Source organism: Diceros bicornis, chromosome 13 (assembly GCF_020826845.1).
Source record: "Diceros bicornis minor isolate mBicDic1 chromosome 13, mDicBic1.mat.cur, whole genome shotgun sequence".
Lineage (NCBI taxonomy): Eukaryota > Metazoa > Chordata > Mammalia > Perissodactyla > Rhinocerotidae > Diceros > Diceros bicornis.
In genome coordinates, this window is record NC_080752.1 from 51,734,159 (window position 1) to 51,746,848 (window position 12,690).

Genomic DNA, 12,690 nt, shown 5'->3' on the forward strand with positions numbered 1-12,690 from the left:
GACCCCCTTCTCGCCGTGGCTTCAACCCCCATCTGTGAGCCAATGACCCTAGAGCTCTCTCTCGCCCACATCTGTGCCAAGTTCTGGACCCAGTATCCACCTGTCTCCTAGACATCTCTGCATGTCCCACAGGATCTCAAACGCATGTCCAAAATCAAGCTCGTCATTTCCTGCCCTCCCCCCACATCCCTGCCAAACCTGCTCCCCCTCCCCATATACTGTCTCAGGGAATGGCACCACCACCCGAGTGTTGCCGCTTCCTCCGGGAAGCCTTCCCTGGTTTACTACTCCTGAGACTAGGTGACATCCTTCTCTATATTCCCAGGCCACTCCGAGTTCACCCCATGGTAGCCCTGATCACATTGTCCTTCATCTGTTTCCTAAAAGTGTCCCTCGCTAGACTAGGAGATCTTTCAGGAGAGGGACAGTCCAATTCGTCTCTATGCAGAGAGGTCTCAGGCACACACTTTGAAGCACCCCCCGGGGGAGCCAGAAATCCTCCCACACAATCCACTTAATGGTTTAGCAATTGTCACTGAAAGAGGCACCATATCACAGACAAGTTTTTATTACTTTGTCCTGCATATAGAACCCAAGAAATATAAAAACATTGCCAGAATTAGTCAAAGGACCCGCCTCCCCAACCAGCCCCTTCCCTCCCTGGATGGGCTCAGATGGGGGTGATGGGGGGATGCAGGCCACCGCCCTCTGTCCAATGAACAAGTTCCATATAAAAATAGATCTGTAGAGGGCTCCCAGCGAGCCGTCAGCCCGCATCACACCAGCACCTGTGCAGGCTGAGGCCCGGGACCCTCTGGATTCTGGGACCTCACTCTTCAGTGGAGGGGAGGCCTACCCTGGATGCCGAAGTCCTGCCAACACAGCCGGGCCCCTCTGCAGGACAGTGGGGGACGGGAGGAGACTTTGACCCTTAGAGCATGACTGATGAAGCCGGAGATAGGGATGAGGCTCCCTCCACCCAGGACGGGACACTGGTCCCCATGCTGTGTCCTTTCGAGGCTTCCAGGGGTGGGAGGACAGAGCCTGGAGGGCACCTGGCATAGGACCCTCTAGCCTTGTCAAAAGTGGAAGCATTATCTCCGTCTCTCCCAGGCCCCCCAAAGTCACCGAGCTGGGGCAGGTGCTTAGGAGATGGGGGAGCAAGGAGTGGGGGGTGCTCCAAAGAGAGACGAGCTGCTGCTGGCAGGCGAGGCCCAAGGCACTGCTGGGAGGCACCGTCCCTCACCATGGGCGCTCCCGGAAGACGCACCGACTCCCCTAGCCTCCAGCCTCCTCCTCATGCTGGCCCCTCGCTTGGTCTCCTCCATCTTGGTCTGCGGAAAACTCCACCAACACTCAGGAAAGAACCCTCCCCCACCTTCGAGGCCCTCTTCAGTGATGCGTCAGCCTCTCAGCCAAGACACCCTCCATACACACACACCAAGAGAGCGTCCATCTGCCCCTCCAGCCCACTGCCATAAGGTCTCCTGTTGGCCCCGGGGCACTGCTGGAAGGCACCCCTGTAGTACTTCTCAGTGCCTGAGCTCACCTCCCCACCTAGTCTGAGCCCCAAGGGCCGGCTCTGTGTCTTGTTCGCCCTTGTCCCTCCTTCCCACCCCTCCCATCGCACCTGCACACAGCCACACCCGGAGCAGGCGTATATCAGGGGGACCTGGACAAACTCAGCCCCTGCGGCCCTATCCAGATCAGCTGCCTTCCTGCTGTCCTATGAAGCCCCAGCCTCACGTCACCACCGCTTCTGGGAAGTCCTTCTGGATAAGGGACTCTGGAGTCAGCTCGGCACAACTGCTTCTGCCAGAGCTCTGCAGAAGCCAGAGGGCGGAGGCGCTCCCTGAGAGGCTGGGTGGCGCCCAGGGGATGGAGCTTGCAGGAGGGGTCTCCTCAAAGTCCCCCTGGGCTATCCCAGGAGAATTGGTGTCACAGAGCAGGACCCAGGACTGTCCCCAGAGCCCCCCTTAGCCCTAGATTGGGAGTTGGGTGCATGAGTCCCGTCCCCGACTCCTCACTGGGCCCTGGCTTTCCATCTGTACAGTGAGGCTTGGCCCAGCCTGTTAGAGAAGGCCCATCTCTGCGAGTCCTGCCGTCACCATATCCAAGGCTGGAGAGCAAAGCTCTTGGGTCCCCTGGGAGAAAACATGTCCCCTCATGCTCTTCCCAGATGTCCTGGCCAGTGAGTTTATAAAAGGAATGCAAAGGGGAGGCCTCGTGGGGCCTCAGGAGAGCACCAGGACCTTGAGTGGCCTACCAGAATCCTCACCCTCATCCTGAACTGTCAGCCCAAGGGCAGGGGAAGCAGAAAGCAGCTCCTGGGTCTCGGACCCTGCAGGTCCAGCCTCTGAGCTCAGCACCACCTTTGCCTACCCGGGCCTCAGGACCAGACAGGGCACAGCCCAAGCACAGGGAGCTGAGGACCCTGCCCCTCCAGGGTCCATCAGGATGGGCTGCCAGGCAGCCCTGTGGTCCCTGCTAGGTCTAACGCGGGCCCATCCATGAGGGACCCGTGCTGCCTGCTGGCCAATGGGTCAGTAGGAAAATGGGGTACCCACTGGGGTAGGCCCTACACCCACTGGGTGTGGAAGACAGAGGGCATGAACCTGACAACTTGAAGCCATGCCTACCCTCCCTGGCCCTGCCTGCTGCGGTCTCTGAGACCCTGCATTTCTTCCCACTGTTATCTCAGGGGGCCTCCTTAGCGATGTGGATCTTTTCTCCAGGGGGACAGGGTCAGCCAAGGTGTTTAGACTAGGAAAAATGGGAGGAGTAGGCAGTGAAATGGGGGAACTGTGGCCCCAAACAAGCTCTGGGCCCACGTGGAGGAGGTGAGCCCTCACTTCTGCATGGGTGGAGCGCAGCCGGCCAGGTCCTCGTCAGGGTTGGGAGAGTAGGGCCCCTCACACCTGCACCCCCTGGCCCTGCAGCTGGAGGACGTGGGCCTGCAGGGCGCTGATCCCGCTGAGGAGGGCCTCCCGATGCTCCGCCGAGGAGATGCCCAGGCTCACCAGGTCCCTGCGAAGAAGGGCTGGTCAGACCCGGCTGGCTCCATCCACCTTCTGCTCTCCCTCCCCTTGGCTGGACAGGAAAGGGCCCAGAATCGGGACAGGCTGGGCCTCCCAAATAGGCGGGGCAAGGCCGCTGCGTTCCTCAGACTCACTGGGCAGCCATGGTGGCCACGGCCTCCAGGCTCCCATAGCCAGCCGCAGTGAAGCTGTCCTTGTAGCGGCCCAGGTCCAGGGCTTCCAGCCACGCGCCCACGGAGCCAAAGGAGGGGAAAGTGGAGAAGGCACGGTCCGCCAGCGGGGTGGGAGGCCTGCGGAGCAGAGGAGCTGCAGTCAGGCGACAGCAGGGATCTGGTCACTCTCCTGAGGAGAGGCCAGCTGTGAAATGACAGGAGAAGGGAAGGACAACTGCGCACCAGGTCTGCCTGGCTTACGCGGGGTGCTGTGCATTCTCAGGCAAGTGGAGAAGGGGTTGCGCCTGAGCCAGCTAAAGGGACTGGGAGTATCTGGCACAGTCCAGGGGTAGGACATATCTAGGACAGTCTGGGATGTGACCCGCATTTGGACATCTAATACTAATTTCACTTATTTTATTTATGGGAATTACAAATTTGTTAGAACTATTACCATATATATTAACCCAGTCAGTGGTCATTGTACCTGGGAGATGTGGGGCAAAATCCAGGACAAGTGGAAGTGATTAAGAAGGATGAAAGGTTAGCTGTGCCGAAGGTAGGTGGGCATATTAGGTCTATTTGGGGCAACTGGGAGAGCAGTCCCGCCTGGACAGGTGGGGGAGGACAGGTAGGGTGATTGTACTTGGGACACATGGGGAGGCCGTGCAGGGAGAGGTGAGGGGTCGGCTGGATCTGGGATGGCTGGGAATACACGGGAATGTACCTGAGACTAGTGAGGGATCAGCTGTACCTGGGAGAGGTGGTCGCGGCACTCTTTGGGGGTTCTGGGTCCTGCACCATCTTGCTCAGGATGCTGTGGATCTGGGAGAACCTGGGCCGCTCACCCGGGTCCTTCTGCCAGCAGTCAAGCATCAGCCGGTGCAGGGGGATGGGGCAGTTCCTGGGGGGCGGCAGCCGGAAGCCATCCTCCACGGCCTTGATCACCTGGGCCACGGGAGCGGTGCGCAGATGGGAGGCTTTAGGTCCCCCCAACACACACACATCCCATCCCCAGGAAGACTCAGTTGGCGGCCAGGCCAGACTGGAAGCAAGTAGACAGTAAAGAGGGGCCTGGGGCTAAGAGGTCAAGGGCCAATGTGCAGAGGTCAGGGAGCTGGAGCCTGAGGTCAGAGGGCAACAGGATCAGAAGGCAAGGAGCTGGAGGCACAGGTCACTCACGTCTTGGCCAGACATGTCCCAGTAGGGCCGTTCTCCAAAGGCCATCACCTCCCACATGACCACGCCAAAGCTCCACACGTCACTGGCAGAGCTGAAGTGGCCAAACTGAAGCGTCTCGGGGGCGGCCCACAGGGCCGGGCTCCGGCCACTCTGGGGGCGAGCGGGCGGCTCAGGGGCAGGGAACGACGAGGTCACATCCAGGGTTCCCACCCACAGAGCCCCAGCCCCAGCCCCACTCGCCACCCTCCTGACTACACATCTGGGGAAGGCACACAGGCTGACCACAGGGTGACGCCCCACTGCCATTTATTCGGGACCAACTAGGAGGAGGGGCAGGGCGGGGGAGTGACCCTGACGCAGCACGGAAGGGGACGGAAGTGGGGAGATGGGGGCTCCAGCGCAGTCTGACGGGAAACAGACAAGTTGGGGAAGGGACCCCTCACCATGGTGGTGTAGACAGCCTCTGCTCGGTCCCGGGGTCCCCGCCCAAAGCCCGAGATCTTGCAGACGAGGCCGCTGCTGACCAGCACACGGCGGGCGGCCAGGCCCCGGTGAACGTAGCCCATCTCTGACAGATACTTCATGGCCGACGCCAGCCCGGGCAGCAGCCCCATCAGCTGCCCGGCCACCAGCTGGCCCTCATGCCGCTGCGGGAGAGGAGGAGACCAAGGCGTGGGCTGTACACTCGGTTCCCCTGGTGCTGTGTGACCCAGGGGAGTCATCTGGCCCTCTCTGGGCTTCAGTTTGCCTTGGGACCCACTAGGTCAGCCTGGCCAGCAGGCATCTTGTTAGGGAACGATACCAACTCCAAGTCCCACCGAAGAGAAAAGAGAGGGATGAAGAATAACACAGACATCAGTACCCCCTCGCCAGGGCCCAGGCCACTCACCCTGAGGAAGCCATCCAGGGCCCCATGGCTCATGTACTCAGTGACAATCATCAAGGTGCTTCCTGTGCCCAGGGACGGGGAACACACACGCTAAGTTGCCTGCTCCCCTCTGCATGCACACGTGCTGCCCCCATCTGGGCCCCAGCCAGGGCCAACATGGCCAGAAACAAGCTTCCCCAATCTCACCACCCTCCCACCGGGCCCAGGAGCCTCCAGGCCAGAGAACAAAAGAGGAGACGTCTGTAGGACAAAGGCCAAGGTCAGGAGCTGCGACCAGTTAGCTAAGAAAGGTCACCACGGTACAAGCGATCCACCCCCCAGAGTGTCACAAGTCACAAAGGTCACTCAAGGTCAGAGGGTCGCCCGGAGGCAGTGAGAGAGCTGAGGCCTTCTCTCCAGGCCAGGCAGCTTAGCAGTTCCCTTCTCGGCTGAGAAAAGGGCCTGGGGCGCAGGGGCACCCACCTCCCACCCACCCTCTCCACCCCCATCCTGTGGAGCAGCAGGCCCTACCTCGGGTCACGACCCCCTCCAGCCGCACCACGTGGCTGTGGTCGAACTGGCCCAGGGTGAGGGCCTCGGCCAGGAAGCTGAGCCTCTGAGAGTCGGAGCAGCCCTCGCTCAGCGTGTGCACCGCCACGGGGAGCTCCTGGCGGCCAGGGAGCTGCAGGCAGCCGCAGCACAGCTCCCCAAACCGCCCTGTGGGGAAACAGCACCTCAGACAGCCCCCTGGAGGCCACCTCGCGGCCAACCTGGGCAGGGTGAGCTGAGGAGCAAGCAACCTCGGGATTGTGGGCCGTTTCTGGCCTGGGACTCAGAGCTCCTGAGCTCAAATCCCAGGAAACTGGGTACCAGCAATGCGACATGGGCTTCCTCTCCTTCCCTCTTCGCCTCAGTTTTCCTCTCTGTGAAATGGGGACTCCTCCTAGCCTGCCTCAGCAGGAGTTTCAAAGCCTCGAAGAGAGGACGTTGCACATGCCAGCACATCAACGGCTATCAAAGCCCAGTGTGACCCAGGAAGGAGGACGGTGACATCTATTCTGCCACACTGCCCCTTCCTGGCCACTGTCTAGCAGGTCTGGCTCCTGGTGAAAGTGGCTGCTTCTCTGAGCACAGGGGCTGAGGGTTTGTAGACGCGAAGAACAGAGCCAGGAGACTGACTGTAGAGAGCGAGCACCCACCATGAGCCAGGCCTGGTGTCAAGTGCTGGGAAGTCCCCACATCAGCTCCAGCTGAGGCCGAGATCATGCCCATTTTACAGATGAGAAACTGAGGCTCAGAGCAGAAGAGGGACATGCCCCTAGTCACACAGCTGGTCAGTGGTAGAGCCAGGACTAGAACTCAGGTATGTCTGGTCCCCAAGCTTGCACAGGCCCTCCCCCACTGCCCCATAAAGGCCTGGGACTAACTTCCACCAGTGGCAGTCTGCAGAGGCCAGGTCTGAAAGGGCCTGAATGGAGAGATCTCAGTGATCTTGGGGACGTGGAGAGGGTAGGAAGGCAGGGTCACAGACTCCTCTGCCAAGCCCTTCCCTGCAACCTGGTAGGCGGAGGTCCGGCTTGGTGGACAGGGCGGGGACTGGGGTGGAGGCGGGGATTCCAGAAATGGGGGCGGGACTTGTGGTGGGGCGGAGGCGGGGCTTCTAGAGAGGGCGGGGATGGGGCGGAGGCGGGGCTCCCGGATGGACACGGCTTCCTGGATGCCCAGCTTGCCTGCTCCAAGGCTCTTCTCCAGTGTGACGCTGTTCGCATCCAGCTCCTTGGCAAACAGATGAACGGCCTGCAGCGGGTCCCCACAGCTTTGGGGGTCCACGAACGTGCGGCGTGTCGGGACTTTGACTGGGTACGCAGAGAGAGAAAGAGCTGGGCCTGAGGAAAGGGGCCTCCACGGCTGGAGGGGTGGGGGTTATGCAATGGCAGCCAGGGCAGGGGTTGAGGAGTGAGGTAGGGTGGCGCCCGCCCCGCCCGAGCCAGGCCCAGGAGACTCACAGTGGAAATACAGCTCCTCCTCATCGTGGGCATCCCGACCTCCTTTGCCATAGCTGCAGGGCCTGGGGAGGTGCAGAGTCATCCTTTGAGCCAGGTGCTCTAGCCCTTCCCATCTCACCAGCACCCACGGCGGTGTCCCTTCAAAAGGATAAGGTCTGTGCCCCAGGGGAGGGACCTTCTTGTCCTGTGGCTATGAAAACTCCTCCCATAGCACACATACAGCCCTGGCCCAGACCTCACCCCTCAGCCCCGCCAGCATTCCTAGCTATTTTCACTTGGAGACACAATGAACATTCTTGCAACTCCAGAGGCGCCCAAATCCACACTCCTGACTTGAAGCCCAAGCTGACCCCTGCCTACAGGTGAACCAGTCAGGCAGACTTGGAAGTCAGGGGCAGCTTCTGCTGGAGCCAGGAAAACAAACACTGAGAGTTCTGCACAAGCCCACTCACAGGTCTGAGCAAAGGAGAAGGGCGGGGCACCACGGGAACACGCAACACATGGCCCTGACCAGGTCTGGGGCCGTCCAGCATGGCTTCCTGAGACAGAGGCAGCCATGGACCAAAGCACTGCGTCAGAGCCAACAAAGCCACAGGCTGGCAGTGGGGGCCCTGACAGGGCCTTGCCGGCCCAGGTGAAGGCTTTGGCTTTTATTCTGGGAGCAGAGAAGAGCCCCCCACCCGCCGTGGGGGGCAGGTTTGAGCAGGGGAGTGCCAGGATTCAATCTGCTTTCTAGAAAGATCATCTGAGCTGCTGCTGCTGTTTTCCCCGCAGGAGATGTCGGTGGCTCAGGCTATGGGGTGACCACGGACACAGAGAAAAGTGAGAAGACTCGAGTCACATGTAGGTGACAGGGCCACAGGGCTTGGAGATTGCTAGAAGGCACAAAAAGAGAAGGCAGGAATGATTCATAGGGTTCTGGCTTGCCCAGCAGCAGCGTTTATGGTGGTGCCATTTTCCAAGATTGGGAGAGGAAAAGTTCACATTTAGACCTTTGAGCCTGCAGGGCCTATGGGGGAAGTAGGGAGGATCGATAAGCAGGGAGTTAGATGTGTGTGTGTCTGGAGTTTGGAAGAGAGGTCTGCTCTGGAGATACAAATTTGGGAGCTGTGAGCACTGCCCAGGGAGAGGATGGAGCCTCAGAAGTGGGACTGGGAGCAAGTCTGAGGACCCCCACATCTAGAGATTGGGTAGAGGAGAAGGCAGCCACGGAGGAGCTCACGAAAGAACCACCAGAGAAGCTGAAGGGAAAGAGAAGAGAAATCAGGGGTGGCCAAGTCACAGGAACCAAAGAGAGAAACAGTGGAGCAGGGGGCAGAGGTCATGTGAAGGCTCAGGAAGAGGAGTTAAGGGAGGCTGGGGAGAGATGATCCCATTTTGATGTAGATGGAAAAGGGGAGAAAGGCTGTCTGTCCCACAGGATGAAGTGGTCACGACACGTGGCTAACAGCATGGGCTCTGAACCTGACTGCACGCTGGGCTGCCTGGCTCCTCCACTCAGTAGCTGTGGGACCGAGTGGCTCAGTTTTTGTGCGTGTGTGTGTGTGTGTGTGTGTGTGTGTGTGTGTGTGAGAGAGAGAGGAAGATTAGCCCTGAGTTAACATCCGATGCCAATCCTCCTCTTTTTGCTGAGGAAGACTGGCCCTGGGCTAACATCTGTGCCCATCTTCCTCTACTTTATATGGGACGCTGCCACAGCATGGCTTGATGAATGGTACGCAGGTCCACGCCCCGGATCCGAACTCGTGAACCCCGGGCTGCGGAAGCAGAGCGCGTGAACTTAACCACTATGCCACCGTGCCAGCCCCGGATCAGTTTTCTTTTAATAAAATCAGGATAAAGCTAGCCCCACCTGATAGCACTATTGCAAAGAGATTACTAAGCACTCCATAAATGTTAACTATTGTGCAGGAGAGAGGGGACATTATAAACAGTGACGGTTCCTGAGATGGTAAGAAGGGGTGGGATCAGGTCCTAGGTGGATGGGCTGGTCCTGGCCAGGAGGTCTGCACCTCCTCTGGAGTGGAAGGAGGGAGGGGTGCAGAGAGGGCAGGTTTGCAGACATGGCTCTGAGAAGCTGGGGGGCTAATGATGTGGTCACAGAGCAGGTGCAACAGACGTGGCTGAGGGAGCGAGCTGCAAGGACAGGGAGCCTGCAGGCAACAGTCTAAGAGCTGGATTCGGTATTTGCGGGGATGGCCAGGTCCGTGTCAGGATACGGGAGAGGGAGGCTGAGGTGGAACAGAGAGAAGGTCCTCGGGAATGAGGAAGTCAAAGAACCGAGAGGCCGAGGGGCGGCACAGGTCGTCCAATGGCTTCTGAAGTCACCCAGCGTGGTGACAGGACTTCCACGAATGAGGGGAACATCCAGGAGAGGTGGGGAGAGATGGAGGGGGCAAGGTTGAGCAGACGGAGGAATGAAAGAGGGTGCATGGTTAAAGGAAATGAGAATCTTCCTCTGGACGACACCCTCTAGTGAGAAGTTCAGGGAGCCAGGATGGGCAGGGGAGGGAAAGTGGAGTGAGGCGGCCACTGCACAGAGCAGGTACCGCACGGGCTCAGAGAGGAGGGGACGGGTGTGAGAGATGTTAGTCTGCAGAGCTGGGACATGCATGCCGGAGGAGCTTGCCTCTGTGCCCATCAGCACGAGACCGGCTGATTCTCCCCACCTCAGTGCTGTTTGATTTTGAGCAGGTTTTGTAATCCGCCCCGGCTTACTCTGCCTGCCCTCGTGTGTCTGCCTCCGGGGCACGCCCGGGCAGCTGCTCCTGTCCTGCAGAGTCTCTGCCCAGAGAGGTGCTCCTTACTCACCCCTCTCCCCTTTCCTCCTCTGCCTCCCTGAGCCCCTAAGCTCGCAGCCAGGACAAAGTGCTCTCAGCCCGTCCATTCCCGCTTTTCCAACAGGTCCAACGTAAGGACGTTTAAACATGAGAGAGGAGCTCACTCCTCCTCTCCTGCCTTCCTGACTCACCTGGCCCAGGCAGAATTGGCTCCCAGACCTGCAGGACGAGGTCCTCTCCTCCTCAGTCACGTTCAGTGCCTCATTCAAGGCCAAGCAGACAGTCAGCGCCAAATGAATGTACCCTGTCTGGCCCACAGGCAGTTCCAGGATGCTGAGATGCGCTGCGATGTGGCTTCCCGGCCAGGCCGCTTCTCTCCTCTGCTCCCCCTGCTCTATCCTCTGCCCATCGTAGGCCAGCTTTCCAACCCCTCAAGTCTGCTGACCTCAGTCCCTGCCTGGTACCCGCCTAGGGTGCCTCTGCATGTGGCAGACTGTGGCCCGGGGAGAAGGGGGAAATATACGCCATGAGGCTTCTGCTGCGTGCAAAAGGACTGGAATCTTCTCTGAGCCACACTCAAGCTCCACATCTTTTCCCCTCCTCCCATCCCCTTTCTCTGCCCACTCTCCTGCACGCTTCCTCCTGCTGGGGGTGGGGGGTTTCTGGTTTATGAGTTCCCCTCCCCCCTCCCACACACATACACACAACATAATTTCTGCCTTTCTTCCCTTTGCTTGTGTTCAAGGGCCTGAAGATCCCTTGGGGGCAGGGGCTGGGGGCCTCTGAGCACCTCAGGAGAATCCTAATCACACTGGAGCAGCCGGAGCTTGGTTCCATCCTCAGTGATGCCTTCTGACATTTAATGAGTTAAGGAGCTAAATCCCCTTCATCCCAGAGCAGCTGAGCGCCGGCTGCTGCAGGAGCAGTACGTGGGGGGAGGGGCTAGACTACACTAGCTGTGCCTGTGTCAGTACAGCAGTGTGCTTGCATGTGCAAATCTGCGTGTGCGCAGATGCAGGTACAGGTACAGGTGCCTGTGAGCACACGTAAATGTGCACAGGGACACGACCCACCAGAGGTCAGCCGGGCTCGGACCAGCCACCTACCTCCTCCAAATGGCCAGCACACTCATCACGGAGCCCAGGACAAGGAGGACTGAGATGGTCACCACGGTGACGACGACCACGGGGCTCTGGTCCCGGGACCCTGAGGCAGCTGGAAGGAAAACCACGAGGTTGAGGCAGGCAGAGGACCAGGCTCCTGGGTAAGCCCCGGGACAGACTCCTGTCCTCATCCCACAACAGGATTCCCACAGCCCCTCTGCACTCGGCTCTGCCTCCCAGCAGCAGAGGGACCACGGTAGCCCCACTAACCACAGTGGCACCTGGAGTCCCAAGAGCTTCCTTCCCTCCCAGGGCAGGGCACCTCCACTGCAGCCCAGCTCTGAGAGAGGAGCAGGGGTTCAGACAGGTGGGCCCAGGCCTCCCTTTTTGCCTTTCAGATGGGCCATGAGACTTAAGGCAGCTCTGCAGGGGGAATGGCCTCTCATCTGAGCTCCCTAGCCCCAATCCAGACCCTGCACCAACCATAACAGTGAGTTAACATTGAATGCACACTTACTCCATTGAAGACACTGTGTCATGTGCCTTAACTAAATGATCCTGTTTCATCATCACAACAAGCCAGTAAGGTGTCATTGTCTCCGTTTTACAGCTGAGCAAACTGACACTGAGAAAAGTTGTGTAGTTTGCCCAAGGTCACACAGCTAACAAACGGTGAACCTAAGATCTGAACCTGATTTCAAAAGCCTCTGCTTTGAACTATTTCCCCAAGGGGGCACCTACAGGACCCCAGGCTCTCATCCCCATCCATCCATCATGTGTGCCAGGCTGGACTAGTACTGGGGAGACAGCGATGAATGAGCCAGAATCCCTGCCCTGGAGGAGTGTGCAGATCAGTAGAGGAGACGGAAACAAAAATCTTAACTGCAGAATGAAAAAAGAAACAGAGAAATGAGCAGAGCTGAGTGGAGGCATGATCATTTCTTCCTAAAGCCAGTAAGGAAGGCTGTGCAGATGAGGTGTCGTCTAAACTGGACCTGGAAGATTGAAAGGGTTGTTGATGATGCTTAGATGCACATGCTGGGTCTGGAAAATGGCAAGTCATCCCACGTGACTGGAAAACAGACTGTATGAACGCAGAGAGTGGCAAGCTATGAAGCTGGAGGGCGGAGGATGAAGGGGACTGGGGGAGGAGACAGAACCTGGAGGGGCTTGAATGCCAGGCCAAGGAGTACGGACTTTACCCTGAGAGCAACAGGGAGCCAAGGAGCCAGGGAGCAATGGACAGAGTTCCTGCCCAGGGGGAAAGGAGTGGGGGTGTCTGCTGGGTTGGGAGCAGGGATGGAGGAGAGGTGCTGGAGAGAGGTAAAGGTTTGCAGTAATTATTGAGAACGGGGAAAATGCTGTGCAGCCCTGAAGACTGAACTGAGATTAGGAAAATATACCTCTGCAGGCAGCCTCGGCGTGGGACAGAGGACGGCCCAAGTCTGGGGACCAGCAGGGCAAGTGCAGCAAGATATCTGGGGCATGAGGGCTGGCAGAGCTGGTGAGTATTTCTGCTGGGAGAATCTGCAGTGGCTAGGGAGAGATGGTGTGGGGCCAG

At 58.9% G+C, this 12,690-nt stretch overlaps 1 protein-coding gene across 1 annotated transcript in view; it reads right to left on the bottom strand.

The window, feature by feature from the left end:
- Positions 1 to 556: 556 nt before the first annotated feature.
- EPHA10 (EPH receptor A10) overlaps positions 557 to 12,690 on the bottom strand; it is a 41,451-nt gene continuing 29,317 nt past the window's right edge. Inside the window, exons 8-17 of the mRNA XM_058553713.1 lie at positions 11,133 to 11,241; positions 7,247 to 7,308; positions 6,971 to 7,096; positions 5,772 to 5,957; positions 5,262 to 5,323; positions 4,816 to 5,019; positions 4,373 to 4,522; positions 3,945 to 4,138; positions 3,173 to 3,328; positions 557 to 3,027 (exon numbers count right to left, since the gene is read on the bottom strand). Of these exons, the coding sequence (XP_058409696.1) occupies positions 2,913 to 3,027; positions 3,173 to 3,328; positions 3,945 to 4,138; positions 4,373 to 4,522; positions 4,816 to 5,019; positions 5,262 to 5,323; positions 5,772 to 5,957; positions 6,971 to 7,096; positions 7,247 to 7,308; positions 11,133 to 11,241 (1,364 nt within the window). The 3' untranslated portion in view covers positions 557 to 2,912. The remainder of the gene's footprint in view (positions 3,028 to 3,172; positions 3,329 to 3,944; positions 4,139 to 4,372; positions 4,523 to 4,815; positions 5,020 to 5,261; positions 5,324 to 5,771; positions 5,958 to 6,970; positions 7,097 to 7,246; positions 7,309 to 11,132; positions 11,242 to 12,690) is intronic.